The sequence below is a fragment of the Hemitrygon akajei genome, chromosome 9, assembly GCF_048418815.1.
Source record: "Hemitrygon akajei chromosome 9, sHemAka1.3, whole genome shotgun sequence".
NCBI lineage: Eukaryota > Metazoa > Chordata > Chondrichthyes > Myliobatiformes > Dasyatidae > Hemitrygon > Hemitrygon akajei.
Window position 1 is genome coordinate 34,667,677 of NC_133132.1, and position 22,930 is coordinate 34,690,606.

Below are 22,930 nucleotides of genomic sequence, written 5' to 3' on the forward strand. Positions count from 1 at the left end.
CTTGAATAATGGAATTAAATTTTTAAAGAGTCACTAATGAAAATCTGACATTAAACAAGTCCAACACTGATTGTTTATATACATTACATAGAGCCTAAAAAAATTAAAATACAAATATAGTGTACTGTAACCTTTTAATCAAAACACGGCATCGTAGGTGGAGACTGAAAGCCTGCCATTGTTCAATTCAGGTGTTCTCCTGATGCTCCTGTGTGGCTTTTGTTACCCTGCACACATTATGTTTTATATTAATGGTATATAATCATTTTTACTGTTAAATAGATATAGCTGTAAGGACTCTGGTCAGCTATAAGACCCTAGGCAGACCCCACTTGGACTACTGTGCTCAGTTCTGGTTGCCTCACTACAGGAAGGATGTGGAAACTATAGAAAGGGTGCAGAGGAGATTTACAAGGATGTTGCCTGGATTGGGAAGCATGCCTTACGAGAACAGGTTGAGTGAACTTGGCATTTTCTCCTTGAAGCGATGGAGGATGAGAGGTGACCTGATAGAGGTGTATAAGATGATGAGGGACATTGATCGTGTGGATAGTCAGAGGCTTTTTCCCCAGGGCTGAAATGGCTATCAAGAGAGGACACAGTTTTAAGGTGCTTGAAAGTAGATACGGAGGAGATGTCAGGGGTAAGTTTTTTATGCGGAGAGTGGTGAGTGCATTGAATGGGCTGCCGGTGACGGTGGTGGAGGCTGATATGATAGAGTCTTTTAAGAGACTCTTGGTTAGGTACATGGAACGTAGAAAAATAGAGGGCTATGGGTAAACCTAGGTAATTTCTAAAGTAAGAACATGTTTGGCACAGCATTGTGGGCTGAAGGGCCTGTATTGTGCTGTAGTTTTTCTATGTTTCTACATGTATGTGATGAGCATGTGTAAGACAAAGACTGCTTACCGGTAGCACATAAATGATGGCGATCCCAAGCTATCTCATGAAATATTCCACAACCTGAAACAGCTCTGGCCCCATGCACTTCGGATAAGGGGTACTCTACCTGTTTTAGGAATTTGCTGTGGTGTGTTAGTCAGGACGCGACATTCAACAAAAAAGCAACATTCAACATTCAATGCTATATAAAGAATGGTATAATAAAAACTAATAAAGTTACAGTTTAAAGGACTGATACTCAGTTGCAATTAGAATTGAATTTTATTGTTCCTTTTGTCACATGAGTGTATATGTAGTTCTGTGTTTGTATCACATCTTAAAAACAAATGTAAATTATTGCATGTGATTAATCTACATAGTTCCACGATTGGGCTATATATAGCCAAACTAATTTTAACTGTAAATGTGCTGTCATTATAGGAGTGACCTTCAGTGGAATGCTTCTGAAAAGAAGTTGACTGGAGGAGCGAACTGGCAACCGAAAGTTGCTCCAACAACAGCTTGGTCAGCAGGTGTTCCACCCAGCAATCAAATGGTATTCTTTAATTTTTGCAACACAGTTTCTTGTTAAAAATGTAACTAAATAATGTTTGATCAAACTAAGTATGTCATTTGCTATAATCAAAATAATAAATGTATTCAGCAAGATTTAAAATTCCCTGTTTTACCACAGTTCAAAATTAAAAGCACATTTTACTGACTTTCTATTTTCCAGTCATCACAGTTGACAGGACCTTAAGTTTTCGTCTCTACTCAATCACCAGTTTGCAGAACTTGCATGAACCTATTGATCCAACCTGGAAGAATTCATTTGCATAATGGCCTGAAGTGACTTTAGAGCAAGCTCACATAAAAATCCATTGATTTGATGGAAACATGCTGAAATATGCTATTAAATGTTTAATGGGATTTGGGAATAAACACAAGATTCTGCAGATGCTGAAATCTTGACCAACACACAGAAAATGCTGGAGCAACTCAACAAGTCAGGCAACGGTTAGACTTGGGTCTTGGCCCAACACGTTAACTATCCCCAAATGAGCCTGACCTGCTGAGTTCCTCCAGCATTTTGTGTGTAATCCTTTTCCCAGGCTGGGCGTGGCAGGGTAGGGGAAGCAAATTCATTATTTAGTCAAAACTGGCAGATGGTTAATGTGTGGACCCAATAAGATGGATGTTTATTGAGATGATTGGTGGCTTGTTATTTTTGTTATAACTACATGCTTACATTTTCCAGCCTCTCTGATATTGCTCAGAATTCACTTGCTTGATGAAAGAGTTGTGCGGCATTCTGTAATTTAACAAGTTATGTTGTTTAATCAAATGCAGCCTTTGCTACATTCATATTGCATATCAGTTATTACAGACATTTGTGAGATATATTTAACTAGAATGTTTCTAGATGTATAATTGACATCTAACTGCCTGAATATTGAGGGAAGTCCCAGGTTTGTTGCAATTGAGGTAGAGGAAGTTGTAGAAACTGTGCGATCAGCTATACAATGCAGTAAACATTTCCTAATAGGTCTGTGAGTGTTTACAGGCCAGTACAGTACAGGAATAGGCTCTCTGGCCCACATTGTTGTGTTGATCCAATTAAATTAGTAATCTCTTCTTACACAGTGTCTGTATCTTGCCATTTTCATCAGAATCAGGTTTAATATCATCGGCATATATCATGAAATTTGTTGACTTTATGGCAGTAGTACAATGCAATGCATAATATAGAAAAAATCTGTGAACTACAGTGCATATATGTATATTTGTATGCATATGTGTGTGTGTATATAAAATAGTTAAAGTAGTATAGAAATGAAAAAAAGAGTGAGATAGTGCTCATGGTTTCACTGTCCATTCAGAAATCAGATGGCAGAGGGGAAGAAGTTGTTCCTGAATCGTTAAGTGTGTGCCTTCATGCTTTTCTACCTTCTTTTTGATGGTAGCAATGAGAATAAGGCATGGTCTTGGTGATAGGCACCACTTCTTGAAGGTGTCCTGAATACTACAGAGTCTAGTGCTCATGATGGATCTGACTAAGTTTACAACTCTCTGCAGCTTATTTCGATCCTGTGCAGTAGCACCCCCCCCCCCCCCCAACCCCTGTACCAGTTAGAATGCACTCCACTGTACATCTGTAGAAATATTTTCAGGTGTTTTAGGAGTCATACCAAATCTTCTCAAACTCCTAATCAAATGTCATGCCTTCTTTGTAACTGCATTGATTCTCAGAGATATTAACACCCAGGAATTTGAAATTACTCACTCTTTTCACTTCTGATCCCTTTATGAGGACTGGTGCATGTTCCCTTATCTTACCTTTTCTTTTGTCTTTTGGATGTTGACTGCAAGGTTGTTGCTATGACACCACTCAACTAGCTGATATATCTCACTCCTTAAGCGCCCTCTTGTCACAGTCTGAAATTCTGCCAACAAGGGTTGTATCATCTGCAAACTTGTAAAAAGTATTTGAGCTATGCCTAGCACACAGTCATGGGTGTAGAGAGAGTGGAGCAGTGGGCTAAGCACACATCCCTGAGGTACTCCAGTGTTGATTGTCAGTGAGGTGGAGATGCTGTTTCTGATCCGCTCAGATTATGGTCTACCGGTTAGAAAGTCGAGGATCCGGTTGCAGGAGGTACGGAGGCCCAGGTTCTGGAGCTTTTCAATCAGAACTGATAGGAATAATTGTGTTAACAGCTGAGTTAAAATCAATAAACAGCATCCTGACATAAGAAATGTATTGTCTAGGTGATCCAAAGCCACGTGAAGAGCCAATGAGATTGCATCTGCCATAGACCCATTGTGGCGATAGGCAGATTGCAGTGAATCAGGTCCTTGCTGAAATGGGAGTTAATTCTAGCCATAACCAACCTCTCAAAGCACTTCATTACTGTAGATTCCATCACGACTGATTTATTATTCTCTCAACCCCATTCATCTGCCTTCTCTCTGTAACCTTTGAAGCCCTGGCTAATCAAGAACCTAGGAACCTCCACTTTAAATATACCCAATGACTTGGTCTCTATAGCTGACTATGGGAATGAATTCCACAGATTCACCACTCTCTGGCTAAAGAAATTGCTCCACATCTCTGTTCTAAAGGGATGTCCTTGTAATCTAGGCTGTGCCCTCTGGTCCTAGACTCCACCACTATAGGAAACATCCTCTCCAATTCCACTCTATTAAGGCCTTTCAATATTCATAAGATCATAAGACATAGGAGCAGAATTAGGTCATTCAGCCCATCGAATCTGCTCTGCATTCCATCATGGCTGATCCCAGATCCCACTCAAACCCATACACCTGCCTTCTTGCCATATCCTTTGATGCCCTGACCAATCAGGGAACTATCAACCTGCACTTTAAATAAACCCACATACTTTGCCTCCACTGCAGTCTGTGGCAGAGCATTCCACAGATTCACGATTCTCTGGCCAAATAAATTCTTCCTTACCTCTGTTCTAAAAGGTTGCCCCTCAATTTTGAGGCCACGCCCTCTAGTTCTGGATATCCCCACCATAGGAAATATCCTCTCTGCATCCACCTTATGTAGCCTTTTAATATTCGATAGGTTCATCTTCCCTCAGAGATTAAAACCAACTTCAATCTTCTATGGTGGTATATTTCAGGTTTAAACAAGGTGGGAGATACTACTGATTCTGAGTAGGGAACAATGTGGGTCAAGTGCACACATTTCGTTAGAAGAGCAATTAGGACTTTATGATCACTAGATTTAGGTTTTTTGTAGAAAAAGGAGCAATCTCAAGTAAAAAATAAATAAATAGAAGTCCAGTTTCCATGCAATAAGAGTAGATGTGGCCAGCGGCACTCAGAGCCAAAGATTGACACTCAAGCATTTAAACAGAACAATGGTCTTTTAGGTGAAGGTTCAGGTGCACTTGAGGCATATTTCTATGGTCCAAATGAGAAACAGATCCAGAGTTTTCTGGATGACACAAGAGAAAGATAATGCAAAAGAGGCTGCATATGATAAGTGTCAAATTGTAAAAATCAGCAAAAGTCATGCCTGATTGTAAAGTCAGAATGGAAGTGAAAAGTCAAATGGCAGAGGACATGTGAGAAAAGATTAGCTACAAGTTCAGGTGTTCAAAAGGCATTTATAGGTAATTCATAGAGAAATGAGACGAGGACAAAAATAGGAAAACTGCATATGGATGTTGAGGACACTGTTAAGGTACTAAATGTGTATTTTCACCCACCTTCACCAGGGAAGTGGATGCTTCTAAATTAATAGAGAAGGAGATGTTGGATACATATTTAAAACAAAAATAACAGACATGAGTCTTATTGGCTTAAAACAAGGATCTGGCTAAGTGTGTGGTGGAGAAAATATTGTGATTCAATGCCAAAAAGGAGGCAGATAGTACTAGAGATAGAACTTGGCTCTGTTAGGGAGCCAGCAAGAAGCATGGGTCAAACAACTTCCTCCGGTGCTGTGACCGTTCAGTGATTCATCAGCCTTTGCAGGTGAAGCATTGAGAAAATGCAGGTGCAGCTTGCCAGCAAGGATCCCTATCATCCACGAATTCAGGTCATGTTTTAAAAAGTTGGACATATACTGTGCTGTATCTTTCTATGTATTATGGATAATCAGAGGATTTGTGCTATGCTGTAGTAATCTTATAAAATGAGACCACGCCAGAGTTAATTTGTTATCCTGCATTATTTGGAAAAATTAAACAAAATTTAAATAATATCCTTCCACCTATTTCACACCTACTGTTCTGTACATTGTAGGGAGTTGTTCCTCCAGTTGGGCCAGCACCTAGTGCTCAACCAGTCCCTGGATTTGGGATGGTAAGTGGAAGAACCTTTGTGGAGTCTTGATCTTAAAACTTACTTTATTTCATAGTTTATTTTTGCTAGTATTGACTTCTGTCAGATTAAGAAAAAGTTGTTCATGTCTTCGTAATGTTTGCTAAGTCATATGCAATTAAATACAATATTATTTCCATCTAAGCCACCTACAGGTGCAAATGTACCCATGATGCCTCAGCAGCCAATGATGTACCCTCAGCCTATGATGAGACCAGCATTCGGAGCTGGACCACCGGTAAGCTTTGAGTTTGGAACATGTCATAGTTGGTCAATAAGGTCTTTATATCTATCAGACGACCAGCACAAACAGTATTTTTATGTCAGAATGTTTCACATTTGCTCAGCAAGGTCTTTATTTCTATAAAACAGCTACTTATCATTCAGTTGGGGCATAAGCTGCTGACAGCAGCTCACCAGAATCCTCTGACCTGGGCCAATTTTTCAAGTTTTCCCCAGGTGTAGCCCATCTTTGAAGATTTTTTTTCTCTCCGAAGAATAAGGTCTTTGGAGCTTCTGTTGGCATTTCTGTGGCTCTGGGCTTTTACAGTATGGGGAAGCTAGCCCCATGTCCAACTAACTATCAAACAACTAGCATGAACAATATTTTGATATCAGAATGTTTCATGGTCGGTCAACAATGCCTTTATTTCTATCAAAGGGCTAATATAAGCAATATTTGATAGAACAGAAGTATACATTTTCATGTTATTTTTGATATTTTGGGAGTTAATTGTTAATTGTAATTGTAGCCACGAGATTCTGCGGATGCTGAAAATCCAGAGTAACGCACACAAAATGCTGGAAGAACTCAGCAGGTCAGGCAGCATTTGTGGAAATAAATAAACAGTCAACGTTTCGGGGTGAGACCCTTCATCAGGATCTTCATTGAGATCCTTCATGAGTACTGATGAAAGGTCTTGGCTCAAAACATCAACTATTTATCCATTTCCATAGATGCTGCCTGATCCACTGCTGATTGTATTGTTTGTACCTTAAACACAGAACAACATATTCCTGCTGAGTAAAGGAGAACTACCAATAGGATAACTTACCCAGAACTTCGTTGCAAGTAGAATAAGTTTGGAGATGTGTGTGTTAGGAACACAAGGAAGTTGAACTTACTATTATTTTCAGTTCTGTGTGCCATGATGATGGTACTGTGTATGCATTAAATTTCCAACACATTCCCTGCCTATCCAAAACTCTGAAGGTAAAATTACCAAATAACTGCTGTTTTTTTTGTATTCTCATTTTGGACTTTATATTAGCAAAACTCAATTCCAGGCACTTGAAAGTACAATAATTCTTAAATTTATTGTGATACTGAAGGAGCATTTGGATTTTAATCACATTTTAGTGATCTATGACATCCCAGAATATTTACCTTTTCAATAGAATATACTTATTTCAGTACCACTGAAATAGAACATAGCACAGCACAGCACAGGAACAGGCCCTTCTTCCCACAATATTGTGCCAAACCACTTAAATTGGTAATCAGATGGCCAGCTAAGCTAATCTCTTCTGTGTACGCAATGTGCACGTCCTTCCATTTTCCTCACATTCACATGCCTATTATGTGGAGAGGGTTCAGAGAAGATTCACAAGAATGATTCCAGGAATAAAAGGGTTACTGTATGAGGAATGTTTGGCAGCTCTTGGGCTGTATTCTCTGGAGTTCAGGAGAATGAGGGGGAATCTCATAGAAACATTCCGAATGTTAAAAGGCCTGAACAGATTAGATATGGCAAAGTTTACTTCCCATGGTAGGGGATTCTAGAACAAGAGGGCACAACTTTAGAACAGAGATGCAGAGAAACTACTTTAGTCAGAGGATGGTAAATCTGTGGAACTTGCTGCCACGAGCAGCTGTAGAGGCCAAGTCATTGGGTGTATTTAAGGCAGAGATAGATAGGTTCTTGATTAGCCAGGGCATGAAAAGGGTATGGGGTGAAAGCAGGGGAGTGGGAACGACTGAAAGAATTGGATCAGGCCATGATTGAATGGTGGAGCAGACTTGATGGGCTGAATGGCCTACTTTTACTCCTATATCTTATGGTCTTATCTAAATGTCCTTTAAAAGTCCCTCAAGTATCTGCCTCTACCACCACCCCAGACAGAGTAAAATAAAATGTGCCTGTCACATCTTTCTTGAACTTATCCCCTCTCACCTTAAATGTATGCCCTCTGGTATTGGCCCTGGGGAAAAGATGCTCTCTGTCTACTCTGCTTTGCATAATCTCATGGCCCTCTATCAGATCTCCCTTTAGCCTCTGCTGCTCCAGAGAAAACTACCCAAGTTTGTCTAACCTTGTGTTATAGCACATGCCCTCTAATCCAGGCAACTTCCTGGTAAGCCTTTTCTGCACTCTCTCGAAATCCTCGACAATATTGGAGCCACAAAAACTGCATGCAATACACTATATGCAACCTAACAAGAGTTTTATAAAACTGCATTGTCCTAACTTTTGAACTTAGTGCCTTGATGAATAAAGGCAAGCATGCCATATATCGTACCATATATCATCCTATCAACTTGTGTAGCCACTTCGAGAGGGTGGTCATCCCAATCTTCAAAGAAATATTTCCCCTGTTCTCAATTGTTATGGATAGGATTTATGAGTATTTAGGAAAGAATGGCTTAATTAGGAGCAGTTAGCATGGTTTTATGTGGGGCAAGTCATGTCTTAAAATATATGGATTTTAGTAAGGTATTTAACAAGACCCCTCATGGATGGCTCATCCAGAAGATTGAGATGCATGTAAATCGTGGTGACTTAGCCACTTGGATTCAAAACGGGTTGGCATTGGAAGTTGGGGATAGTAGTTGATGGGATATTCGCACCAGTGCCATAACTAGTGGCATTCTTCCAGGATCCATCCTGGGACATCTGTGATTATATATGACTAGCTTGGATGAAAACCTGACTGGGTGGGTGAGTAAGTTTGCCGACTACAGAAAATTTGATGGCATTACAGATTGTATAGATGATTGCCAAAGACTACGGCAGGCTATAGACCAGTTACAGATCTGGGCAGAGAATTGGCAGTTTGGTCTGGGCTGGTGTGAAATGTTTACACTTTGGAAGATCAAATGAAAAGGAAAGTTAAACAAGTAATGGCAAATATCTAAATAGTGTTGAGGTACAGAGACAACTTACGGTTTAAGTCCATGGTTCTCTCAAAGTGGCTGCACAGCTAATAGGGTGGTGTAGAAGGCATATGGCATGCCTGCCATTATTGGTTGAGGCATTGAGTTACTGTATGTTGCAGCTGTATAAACCTCTGGTTAAGCTGTATTTCATGAATATTGCATTCATTTCTGGTTGACTAATTATAGGAGGTTGTGTATGCTTTGAAGAGTGTGCAGAAGAGGTTTACAGGATGCTAGCTTTATTAAAGGGCAAGTGCTATAATGAGAGGTTAGATAAAGCTAGGTTGTTTTTTCTGGAGTGGTGAAGTCGGAGGGGAGACAAAAGTTTATAAAATTCCACCACCCAGCAACCCACTTATTTAACCCTAGCCTAATCACAAGACAACTTACAATGACTAATTAACCTACTAACCAGTACGTCTTTGGACTATGGGGAAAAAACCGAAAATCTTTGAGGAAATCCACGTGTTCACGGGGAGGAACGGGCATACTCCTTACAGACGACATTGGAGTTGAACTTCCAAACTCTGGCACCTCAAGCTGTAACAGTGTCAAGTTGATTGACACACTACCTTGGCACCCAACGTTAGACACAACATCATGGGCCTCAGTGCTATTCTGCAAACTAATTTCAGCTGGAGTGTTGTCACTATCCTGAGGTTGCTCCCCTACTTTTAACATAACTATCTCATCTGTTTCATTGCTTGTAACCAATGCACTTTAATGTTTCACCATTGGAGCCAACTAACATTTCACCCTTGAGACTTTTGCTTGCTTCTCTCCTCTAAGTCAGCTGAAGTGACTTGAAATTATAGCTGCAATCACCTAGGTTAATTTTTTGTATTAAGTACACTTTATGAACAGAAGAAAAACAGATGAATTTAATTAGGCACATTCCCACTATGTTCTCTACATTTTAGTCAGCGGGTTATTAATAATTATTAACACTTATCAATACTTTTCACAGGAGATTATAATAATTATAAATGTGTACAGTTAACTTCTCAAAGTATTGAAGAGGCTGAATATTCTGCCTGGTTTTCAAGCACAACCTACATAGCTTTTAATCTTTATAAAAATTGAAAACATCATTTTCAATATTGAAATAATTGTTTATCCAGATTAGTATTTTTAAAAAAATATTTAGCTTCTGAACAGGATTTCAACTCTGTAGCGATGTGTTTGAAATGTATAGAGGCCTTGAACATCCGTTGTGAAAGTGTATTACTTTCACAGGGCACAGAAAGAGCACAGAACACAGAGTGAGAGCAAGCCATCCAGCCTCTGAGCCTGTGCCAGTATTTATCACAATCACAGCTGGTCTATCTTGGTATCATTTTCTAACACTGTCCTAATATCCCTTAAAGATCTATTATTCTGAGCTGTTTTGCTTTACAAATCAGAAAAATATTTTCCCATTTTAGTTTTTAAGTGCGTGATATGGGAACAAAGAAAGGCCCTTGGTTGGTTGGGGTTGACCATGGATATGGCCTCCTAGTTGTCTACACATACGCAAGCCAGGGCAGTTCAATATGAAGACCAAACTGGTACCCATCCTGCAGCCCCTCCAAACCCTCTTATCGCAATCCAAAGAAACAGCAAAGACCAATACAGTTTGGCACCAGTGGTGTCACAAGAGCTGCTAGTCAGTGTGGAACTCAATGTAGGGACTCCAAATCTAGATTTTTCAATGGCGTTTATTCCCGAAGCCTCCCGCATAGGTGGGTATAACCACAAGGCAACGAAGGTTTGAAATCAGAGTTTTCCTTCTAGATTAGCTGCCTACCACGGCTGATGAGCACCCATCTGCCCGAAGTGACTGGTTTTAAGGTGCTTCTAAACCTCCTTTGCCCCTTCTCCTGTTAGTAGAAATAGTTCCACCAGGCAGAAGGCCAGGAGTTGGACTTGGTTGTCAGAGGCTATTTGAGATGCATGCCACTGGGAGTATTTAATAGGTAGTGGGACCTTATCCCCAATACCCCCCCCCCCCCCACCCTGACTATGATAACCTTGAAGAACCTGGGAACAAAGGACTGTTAAAGTACAAATATTTATTCAATATTGACACTTTTATTCAGAAATTTGTTTTATATTTTGAGGAGCATTATTCTATCTGTGTTAAGAGTTGAAGTTATCAGGATTAAAAGCTATCAGTGTTCTGTTTCTACACAGAGAAAGCTGTCAAAACATTAACTTTAAGTTGGCTATAATTAGGATAGAAGCCATTCCATGACAATAAAGTGTTTAATCATGTTACGTACCCCGTAACTGGGTTTACAGACCAGCAAAGATAGAAGTATCCGCTGGAGTCTGGTGGTACCAAAAACTAAAGATGTTTATTAGTAAACTACACAATACAGTATCAAAAATGCAAATATACATATAAAACAGGTTAGCAATAATAAACATAGAAGTGTAGGAATAATAATAAGCAATAATAAACAAGCTCTGTCAAGGTCTAGGGGTAAATGACTTGTCATAGAAGGGTATAAAGTTCAATTCAGTTCATGCGTGCGGAGGTAGTTATGGTTGTTGTGTTGTAATTGTTGGAGAGAGAGCGAGCAAGAGATTAGGCAGCTGCAGCAGGCAAACCTTCTGTTGCTTTCTTATTCTGTCGTATCGTTGTGGCCATTCAGCTATGTCCCCTCAGTTCTCCGGCTAGACCATTCTTCTGTGGTGGACTTGTCACTCTGGCTTGAGTGGACACACACACAAGTCCCCACTGGCCCTGCTGTCACACTGTGAGCTTTATTGACCGATCTACTGATTCGGTCCTCGAAGCCCCCACCTTCCTGTAGGTGCACAAAACTTGGTTAGTGTCCGCTGGTGTGTCTGAGGGGTGTCTCCTCAGACCTGTCTTTTATCCCTACTAACGGGGTCTCAGCTATCTATCAACTCTGAATGACTGTGACCATCAAATCAGGCCACTCCTGCTGTCTCCTGAGGAATGTTAACGAGCAAAGTGAAGTCCTTGTAGTGAAAGGCAAATAATCCAGGAAGAGTCAAAATACAATAAATCTACAGTCTTTCTCTCCCTCTTATCTGTAGCAGATGTTCCTGCCTCTGTGCTTCATCTCTCTCTCTCTCATTAGCAGCATAGCAACAGCAATAGTTCATAGTTCTCGGGAGGGGGGGAATGGTTAACTCTGCACCCCATTTCCATCAGGTCTGTTCATCACTCATAACAATCATACAGTGAATGTGTTAGACATGATTATATCTTAGAATACAGATAGTACCCCAAGATCTAACTGTCTGGATATTAGTTGACTCTTTTTTTTGTCAGATGCATATTTGTGATAAATATATAGGAATTGCTGTTTCTTGCCAAACTCTGTGCTTAACACTGCTTGCATTTCTTGTCTTCATTAATATTTTCAAGAAGAAAATTATAGATGCATTTTCTATATTAACATGTTTGAGCAGATTGTGCATGTGATGATATAACCCTTTCTAATCTCTTGGCCTCACTGTGTTGCTGCTTTTTCTGCCTCCTTTGGTATCTGCTTTGATAGCTTTCCCCAAGCCCAACGCCTGCTACTCAGAGCCCCAAGAAACCTGCAACCAAGGATCCTCTAGCAGATCTAAACATCAAGGATTTCTTGTAAACAAAGGTACACTCCAGGTTCTACCTGAGTATCATTTTGTGTGCTAAAAGTTAGAATTGCATGAGAAGTGTGAGAGTTTGAGTGATTTCAAAAATATTTTAGTGCATTGACCAATTTCCTACTGGTGACATTTTCCAGCATGTTGAAGGATGCCATAAACATTGAATAAATCCTCACAAGCACACTGAAATGAAAGTATTTGCAGTTAATTTCTAACTGCTTATTTGAATATTAGCAGGCTGATTGTTGATGGCAAAATGCAGTAATACAATTTTATGCATTGGTGTTTTTAATTTCTTTTTAATTTCCCTATCCCCTTTGTAATTGTCTTGCTATCATTATTAGAGTATGATAAATCCTGTAGTATGGTACCTAGCAAGAATGGAGATTAATTGTCCAATACTTTAGTTCAGTGTATAAGAGAACAATGTAATTGGAGTGTATAGAGTCATAGGAGAATACAGGACAGAACAGCCCCCTCAGCTGGTCTAGTCTGTGCTAAACTATTATTCTGCCTAGTTCCACTGACCTGTGCTTGGACCATAGCCCTCCATACCCTCCCATCTATGTACCTATCCAAATTTTTCTTAAATGTTGAAACCAAGCCTGCATCCACCACTTATGCTGGCAGCTCGTTTCACACTCTCATCACCCTCCGACCGAAGAAGTTCCCCACTCTTGTTTCACCTTTCACCCTTAACCCATGACTTCTAGTTCTAGTCTCACCCAACCTCAGTGGAAAAAGCCTACTTGCATTTACCCTATCTATACCCCTCATAATTTTGTACATCTCCATCAAGTCTCTCCTCATTCTTCTAAGCTCTACGGAATACAGTCCTAACCTATTCAACCTTTCCCTATAACTGAGATCCTTAAAGTTGGTTTAAGGCCAAATCAGATTCATTCATGCTGATATTCCAAAACTTAATTTGCTATGAGTAACACTTTTTTAATTTATTGAGATGCAACACAGGATAAGCCCTTCTGGCCCTTCAAGCTGCGCTGCCCAGCAACCTCTGATTTAACCCTAGCCTAATCGTGGGATAGTTTTCAAAGACCAGTTAACCTACCAACTGGGTACATCTTTGGAGTGTGGGAGGAAACTGGACTACTGGGAGGGAACCCACATGGTAACCCCAGGGAGAATGTAAAAACATGCAGACAGTGGCAGAAGTTGAATGTGTGCCACTGGTACTGTGAAGTGTTATGCTAACCACTATCCATAACCTCATAACTTTCCATAACCTTGGTTGAAGTCACTTTTGAGATGCAAACTGGAGAACTGAATCTAATGTTTCTTTGGTCTTTTGAACAGAAACTAAATATTTTCCATTTGTTTTGTTTTTAATCCAACCTTTTAGAAAGACAAATTCATGACATTTAAACTGCAAAACAAAACTATGGGAATGGGTTTGCATGAGACAAAGAATGAGTGAGTATAGAAGAGGGAGATAAAATGCTTAAGGTGAGCCTTACATAGAACATAGAAGAGTACAGCACAGGAACAGCCCCTTTGGCCCACAATGTTGTACCGAACCAATCAAATCAGTGATCAGGTGGGCAACTAAACTAATTCCTTTGCCTGCACAATGTTCATATCCTTACATTTTCCTCACATTTATGTCCCTATCTAAACATCTTCTAAAAGTCTTCAATGCATCTGCCTCTACCCCAACCCCAGGTGGCGCAAAAAAACTTGAAATTACCCCCTCTCATCTGAACTGCATGCATGTTGATATTAGACATTTTAGACCAGTGGAAAAGATACTGTCAGTCAACTCTATCTTTGCCTCTCATAATAAAACCATGAGACATAGGAGCAGTATTAGACCATTTGGCCTATTGAGTCTCCTCTGCCATTTCATCATGGCTGATTTATTATCCCTCTCAACCCCATTGTCCTGCCTTCTCCCCATAACCTTTCATACCCTGACTAATCAAGAACCTATCAACCTCCGCCTTAAGTATACCTAATGACTTTGCCTGCACAGCCATCTGTGGCAATGGGTTCCACAGATTCGTCACTCTCTCACTCGAGAAATAGTTCCTCGTTTCTGTTCTAAATGGATATTCCACAATTCTGAGGCTATGCCCTTTGGTTCTAGACTACCCCATTATGGGGAAACAAACTCTCCATACCCACTCTTTCTAGACCTTTCAATATTTAATAGGTTTTAATGAGATTATCCCCCTCCCCCCCCCATTCTTCTAAACTCCAGTGAGTACAGGCCCAGAGTCATAGATCACTCCTCATTTGTTAACCCTTTCGTTCCTGGGATCATTCTCATGAACGTACTCTGGACCCTCTCCAACGCCAGCACATCTTTTCTTAGCTAAGGGGCCTAAATGTGCTCAATGCTCCAAGTGCAGTCTGATCAATGCCTTATAAAACCTCGGCATTACTTCCTTGCTCTTATGTTCTAGTCCTCTCAAAATGAATGCTGACATTGCACTTGCCTTCCTTACCACTGACTCAACCTGCAAGTTAACCTTTAGGGAATCCTCCACAAGGACACAGGTCCCTTCACAACTATGATTTTTGAATTTTCTCCTCATTTAGAAAATAGATTCCCCATTCCCCCCAATCTGTCTAAGCCTTCCTGCAGACTCCCTGCTTCCTCAACATTATCTGCCACTCTACCTGTCTTCATATCATCCACAAACCTGGCCACAAGGCCATCAATTCCTTCATGCAAATCATTGACATATAACATGAAAAGAAGCGGTCCTAACTCCGACCCTTGTGGCGCACCACTAATCACCAGCAACCAATCAGAAAAGTTCCCCTTTATGCCCACTCTTTGCTTCCTGCCAGTCAGCCAGTTTTCTATCCATGCTAATACCATTCATGTCATACCATTGGCTCTTATTAAGCAGCCTTATGTGCAGCACATTGTCAAAGGCCTTCTGAAAATCCAAGTAAACAACATCAGCTGACTCCTTTGTCTATCCTGCCTGTTATTTCCTCAAAGAATACCAACAGAATTGTCAGGCAAGATTTTCCCTTCAGAAAACTGACTTTGGCCTATTTTATCATGTGCCTCCAAAACTCTGAAACTTCATCCTAAATATTAGACCAGCTTCTTTCCAACCACTGAAATCAGGCTAACTGGCCTATAATTTCCTTTATTCTGCCTCCCTCCCCTCCCTTCTCAAAGAGTAGAGTGATATTTGAAATTTTCCAGTCTTCAAGAACCATTCTAGAATCTAGCAATTCTTGAAAGGTAATTACTAATGCCTCCGCAATCTCTGCAGCTACCTCTTTCAGAACAATGGGGTGTGGTCCATCTGGTCCAAGTGACTTAACTACCTTCAGACTTTTCAGCTTCCCAGGCAGCTTCTCCTTAGTAATAGCAACGACACTCAATTCTGTCTGACACTCTCTCATTTCTGGCATTCTGCTCATGTCTTCCACAGTGAAGACTGATGCAAAATACTTACTCTTTTCCTCTTTTCATCTGCCATTTCTTTGTCCCCTACTATGACCTCTCCAGCGTCATTTTCCAACAGTCCGATATCCACTCTCATCTCTCTTTTACTCTTTATGTACCTGAAAACACTTTTTGTATCTTTTTTAAAAATTTTATTGGCTAGCTTAACTTCATATTTCATCTTTTCACTTGTTATGGTTTTTTTTTGTTGCCTTCTGTTGGTTTTTAAAATCTTCCCAATCTACCTTCTTACCAATATTTGTAATATTATACGCCTTCTCTATAGCTTTTGTGCTATCGTTGACTTCCTTTTTTTGTCAGGGTTGCATCATCCTCCCTTTATTAAACTTCTTTAATTCTGGGATGTATCTTTCCTATGCCTTCGGAATTTCCCCCAATCATAGCTATTCTGCCGTCATCCCTGCTAATGTCTCCTTCCAGTCAACTTTGGCTAGCTCTTCCCTCATGCCTCTGTAGTTTCCTTTAATCCACTGTAATACTTATACATCTGATTTTAGCTTCTTCCCAAACTGCAGGGTGAATTCTATGATATTGTGATCATTCTCTCCAAAGGATTCCTTTACCTTAAGCTCCCTTATCAAATCTGAGTCCTCACTTTAACACCCATTCTAGAATTGCTGTGCCCCTAAGTGGGCTCAACCACAAGTTACTCTTAAAAAAAAATAGGCGTTCTACAAATTCCCTCTCTTGGGATTCAGCACTAACCTGATTTTCTAAATCTATCTACATATTGAAATCCCCCATGATTATTGCAACATTGCCCTTTTGACATGCATTTTCTATCTGCCATTGTAATTTGTAGTCCTCACCCAGGTTACTGTTCAGAGGCCTATATGTAACTCAGGGTCTTTTTACTGTTGCAGTTTCTTAACTCTACTCACATGATTTTTACATCTTCTGATCATGTGTCACTTCTCTCTAAGGATTTCATTTCTTTTTTTTTTACCAACAGAGCTACACCACTCCTTCTCCCTAACTGCCTATCCTTTCAATACTGCCTATCCTTCCAATCCTTTCAATAGTGTGTATCCTAGTATATTAAACCCTCAACTATGGTCTTCTTTCAGCCATGACTCAGAGATACACACAACATCATATTCCTTATCTCTAACTGCACTACAAGATCACCTACCATATTCCGTATACTGTGTGCATTTTTTTAAAAAAACATCTTTAGTCCTGTATTCATTACTCCTTTTTGATTTTTGGCCCTTGTTACACTTTAACTTACACTGTTACACTGACTGCAATTTTTCCATATCATCTACCTGTCCTTCCTCAAGGTTTCACAACACACTGCATCTAGATGTATACCAATTGCCCCATCCTTGCCCTATCATTCTGGTTCCCATTCCCCTGACAAATGAGTTTAAACACTCCACAGCAAACCTGACCACAAGGATATTGGTTCCCCTCAGGTTAAGGTGCAACATGTCATTTTTGTCCAGGTCAAACCTTCCCCAGAAGAGATCCCAATGATCCAGAAATCTGAAACCCTGCCCCCGCACCATTTCTTCAGCCATGCATTCTTCTACCAAATCATCCTATTCTTGCCCTCACTGGCATATGGAACAGGCAACAATCCAGAGATTACTACTTTGGAGGTCCAGCTTTCTCCCTAACACCCTATATTCTCTCTTCAGGACCTCCTCCCTTTTCCTACCTATGTTAGAACATAGAACAATACAGCACAGTACATGCCGTTCAGCCCACAATGTTGTGCTGACCCTTAAACCCTGCCTCCCATATAACCCTCCACCTTAAATTCCTCCATATACCTGTCTAGTAGTCTCTTAAATTTGTTGTTGGTACCAATATGTACTTCTGGCCTCCCCCTTTAGAATGATGCGGACCTGATCCAAGACATCCTTGGCCCTGGCACCCGGAAGGCAATATATCATCCAGTTGTCTCTTTCACATAATCTTATAAACCTCCATCAGTTCTCCCCTCAGCTTCCACCACTCCAGGAAAAAAAACAACCTTTCCTTATAGCACATGCAAATCCAGGCAACATCCTGGTCAACCTCTTTTGAACCCTACTTACGACACAGTAAGTAGCAGAAGTGGGCGTTACAATCCAGAAGTGGGTATTACAATCATAGATATCATTTCATGCAGACTGCTTCCTCAAAAGGACAGGAACTTATTGAGGCTACCCAGAGCTGAAAAAGAATGCATTTCTCCAGCATGTATCGAAACAACATGCATTCACATCAAACCTATACTGTTCTTAAATTTAACCAAAGGGTCACTGAATGTAATGGGCCACACATTTCTCTCAGAGAGTAGAGAATGGCATACATAGTCATGCACATACACGAGTTAAATTTTTATGCTTGGTAGCTTGTTGCAATGAGATGGCAAAAGAAACGGCACCTTGGTTACAAGTGAATTCAAGTTCAAGTGTAATCATCATTTGACCCTACACGTGAATACAGTCAAACAAAACAGCATTCCTCTGGGACCAAAGTGCAAAACACAGAACCAACAGTTACACACAACACAGCATTTATAGCACATATAGTTACGATAGCAGAAAAACATGCAGTTACAAGAAAGAATTTAAAAAGTAATCATGTAGCCAAATTCCCTGAGTGCCCTGGCTCGTAGGTTGAAGTAGTGTATTTCCTTACCTGTAGTGAGACTGAGTGTAGGGGCTGATGGGAAGGTGTAAATTTAAAAATGTATTGGCAAACTGAACAGTAAGCTATATACACCTCCATGAACCCGTCTGTCACCCAAACAGATCGTTACTGATCCTTTGTCTCAAGTCCACACTCTATCCGTGATTCTTTTAGAATAAATAAGTCAAAACAAATCAGTTCAGTGACTACTAATGTAAGTAAAGTAATAATGATTGGAATTGAGCAGGACAGAAAAGAGATTAAGGGAAATTAGTATGGGGAAGAAATGATCCGAAATTCCTAACAAAAAAAAAGCAAATTTAATGCTTATTTTTTTTCTTATGTGACAATAGACAATAGGTGCAGAAGTAGACCATTCGGCCCTTCGAGCCTGCACCGCCATTTTGAGATCTTGGCTGATCATCTACTATCAATACCCGGTTCCTGCCTTGTCCCCATATCCCTTGATTCCCCTATCCATAAGATACCTATCTAGCTCCTTCTTGAAAGCATCCAGAGAATTGGCCTCCACTACCTTCCGAGGCAGTGCATTCCAGACCCCCACAACTCTCTGGGAGAAGAAGTTCTTCCTTAACTCTGTCCTAAATGACCTACCCCTTATTCTCAAACTATGCCCTCTGGTACTGGACTCTCCCAGCATCTGGAACATATTTCCTGCCTCTATCTTGTCCAATCCCTTAATAATCTTATATGTTTCAATCAGATCCCCTCTCAATCTCCTTAATTCCAGCGTGTACAAGCCCAGTCTCTCTAACCTTGCACTTGCTCATTCACCTTCAGTGACTGATGATATGCTGATGATATTATGTGCTGAGATACATTTACCTGAAAGCAGTTTATAGCCATATTCGTGAGAAAGCTTGCCCTGATATGAGTAAGATTTAAATTTGTGATGTTTAGTATGTATGTACTGTGCAGGTACAGCAACTAGATACATGCCTTGTTGAGTAAGGCAGTGAGATGCAGTTTTTCTAAAAATAAACAGTGGCAAAGTTCATTGCAACATCTGTTCGTGCCTGAAATTGCTGTACCATTTGTTCATAAAAGGTAGACAATATCATTGACCTTGCAATTCTTCTGACAAATTCAGTCTATTATCTTGCATACTTTCATCTAGTACTTGGACAGTCTTAACCTAACATCTTAGCCTATGAATCAAAATGATAAGAGTCAAAGCTCTTCTTCACGGATGAGTGCATAATCAAGGTAATAAGTTACTGGACTTTCATGCAAGATAGTGGTGTTCCCATCTGTCCAATTGGATGCATGAGAATGGAGATATGAAATGATGCTGGGAATCCAGAGCAACACACACAAAGTTGTGTGTGTTTAGGCAGCATCTATGAAAATGAATAAACAGTTGATGTTTCATGAGAAATGAAAAGGAAGTCCTTCCTCCTACATTTTTCTAGCTTCTTCCCCCTTCCTTTCCACTTCTGATGAAAGGTGTCAGCTCAAAACATTGGCTATTTATTAATTTCCATAAATGCGGTGCTGAGTTCTATCAATATTGTGGCCGGCTTTTATCCCTCAAGACTTATTCTCCATGTTGGATCTGACCTTATATTTCAGAGTACCCCGATATAATTAATTTCTTAAATTTGAAAAATGGACCTTGGTAATCCTGAAGAGAAGTCCATTTTTAAAAAATTTTCTGAACTATTACAGCTCAGGGCATTGGAGTTCTGTTCCAACGTCGTCTGTAAGAGGTTTGTATGTCCCTCCCGTGAAGCACAGGGGTTTCCTCCAGGTGCTTCGGTTTCCTCCCACATTCCTAAGACCAAAGGTTAGTAGATTAATTGGTCATTGTAAATTGTCCTGTGATAAAGTTAGAGTTAAGTAGGTGGGCTACAGGGCTGGAAGGTTCTGTTCCTTTCTGTATCTCTAAATAAAAAAATAAATAATAGAAACGTACTTGGTAATTGTTTGGTTATTTGAAGTAATATCGTGTATCTTCAAGTGATCCAACCAAACTATCCTTATCAGTGGCTTTTGCATTTGAAATAAGAAATTGTGGCACTATATATAACTTGAAGTACAGAAGTGGATGAGCTTGAAATGTGCTCCCTCCCCCAGATTTGTGAAATTTACTAGGAGTGTTGTAGATAAACTGCCCAAAGTATTGTTGAGGATCCTTACCACCCACCCCACAATCTCTTTGACCCACTACCATCAGGAAGTATCAGAACTTAGACTGCCAGACTATGTAACAGCTTTTTCCCTCTAACTGTGAGACTAATGATACACTGTGATACCCTGCCACTGGCAAGGTCTTGTCTCAAGGACAGCAAGCTGTTTGCTGTTTACCTGTGCTGTGCACTACATGCATTTTGAATTATATTTTCTTAATTTATGGCAATATATTGTTCATTTTGTGTTGTTTGTGATCTATGTTTAGTGGGTGTTTCTCCAGACCATTGTTTCATTTGATTGTACTTATGTACAGTCAGATGACAAACTTGAACTTGAAATGTGAAAAATATTAAAATTTTGCAACTACATCCTTACTCCAGGCTTGGATAAAAGCAGTGTTTAATTTAAAACAGTGATATGTCAGATCTCATTGTATGGTTTGTCTTGCAGCTGCCGTTCATGCAATGATGGGAACGCTGAAGGTGACAACAGTGGATATTCACTACTCCAAGCAATTCACCAGTCATGTTTCAATGCTTATTCAGACGTCCATATCGTAAAAGGTGTAGCACAACTGTGAAAGTAACCCTTAGGAATGTACTTTTTGATGTTATGCCCTAATTTATCAAAAATTGTCCATTTTGGATTGTGTTTTGCAACTTGAAAGATGGGTGTATCTGATGCCTTTTAGTGCTTCTCTGTACCTAATGATAACTTGGGTTGCAGAATCGCAGCTGTTGTGTATGAGCCACTTGGAGTAATGTATTCGTATTCTTGAAAGTGCTAATGTATATAATTTCACTGCAGAGCCTAGGATGACATGTCCGTTCTGTATACCTATTAGCTTATAGTCATGATTCTAGTAGCAATTTGCATATAAATTAATGTGCTTACACCCTCCCAATCTTCCAAGTCTGAAGTTTTGTCGGAAACAATTCACAACTACAAAAAATTGGATAAAACACGCAATCAGTTTTTAAAAGAAGCATTTGTGCATTATTTTCAAAATTATTTATAATTCCTTTTAAAAGTAATATAAAATTTGATGTTAAACTTCCATAGTCTTGCACTGATCTTGGCATAAAAGTATTACTGGGCAGAAATATGCTGCATACCAAGACAGAAAATGTTATCTAAATGTCATATTTATATCTATCAGTATGCAAAAATTGTTGTATTTAATTTCTTTTAAGTTACATTATGTATTCTTTGTTTAATGGACCAGCAGTGAAGTATCAGACACTGGGAATGTTTACTTTAGAAAAGATGATAATAGGTTGATATTCTCGGATGTCTTTCAGTTGGGGATCACAAACCATTTAATGCACTTTTTTGCTGCCCATAACCAGCTTTCATAGCTTTCTCCATCAGAAAATCATATCTGAGGTTTTGTTGATGTATTTTTGTCATTAAGCTGTTGTCCTTAATTTTTTGTATGCAAATGAGTAGACTCAAACATTGCCCATCATCTCTTTTACACACCTGCACCTTTTAAAGAAATTTTATGTACTGTGCGGATCCCAGGGAAATGTCATATCGTTTGTGCAAACTGCTTGGCAAAAGGTGTAGCTATCAACGAAGGAGGTCACTGTTGATCAGTGGGATTAGTGTTCTCAGGCATGACAATTATTTTGTAAAAATGCTATGCAGTTTGAAAGTGTTTCCTTTATGTCTCTTTAGATCTGTCAATATCTATATAGTGTACCGTTCCAAGTAACTGTATCTGGAATTAATGTGGGGAAAAATACATATATTTAAAATATTACTCTTTTTATTTAAACTTGTTTGATTTTTCTCCTTGATCCAGTGCATGTATCCCCTTTGAGATGCAATAAATGCGTTGATCAAAGTAACTTTGGTAAAGTTCGGTTTGCTGTAACACAGATTTGGTGTGCAATTTTTAACTGTGAACTCTTTTGAACTGTTGAAAATGTAATTTGTAACAAGCTGAAATACTGGTCCTCGTGGGTTATATCAGATCTTTTTTTCCACTACAGTGAGGTTTCATGTGCTTTTCTGAAATAGCATATTCTGACGATTTGCCTTTGGTATCACAGGGCCATTTAATTCAAATTAGACTGAAGAGAGGAGAGAATTATGTTACAACTTTACTTTTGTAGATTCATTCTCTACAACTATTATCTGAGCATGGTAACGCCAGGACCACCAGACTCTCAAACAATTACTCTCCCCGA

The 22,930-nt window shown here is 39.7% G+C and overlaps 1 protein-coding gene across 14 annotated transcripts in view; it reads left to right on the forward strand.

Annotated features, from left to right (window-relative positions):
• Positions 1–22,588, forward strand: part of LOC140733005 (clathrin coat assembly protein AP180-like) — a 180,543-nt gene extending 157,955 nt beyond the window's left edge. For 13 of the 14 annotated variants that reach the window (XM_073055753.1, XM_073055754.1, XM_073055752.1 and 10 more), the window contains 5 exons: positions 1,324–1,438; positions 5,662–5,721; positions 5,885–5,977; positions 12,412–12,510; positions 21,186–22,588. In XM_073055753.1, the coding sequence (XP_072911854.1) occupies positions 1,324–1,438; positions 5,662–5,721; positions 5,885–5,977; positions 12,412–12,504 (361 nt within the window). In that variant the 3' untranslated portion in view covers positions 12,505–12,510; positions 21,186–22,588. The remainder of the gene's footprint in view (positions 1–1,323; positions 1,439–5,661; positions 5,722–5,884; positions 5,978–12,411; positions 12,511–21,185) is intronic. The other variant, XM_073055758.1, reaches the window with a different exon arrangement.
• Positions 22,589–22,930: the final 342 nt, after the last annotated feature.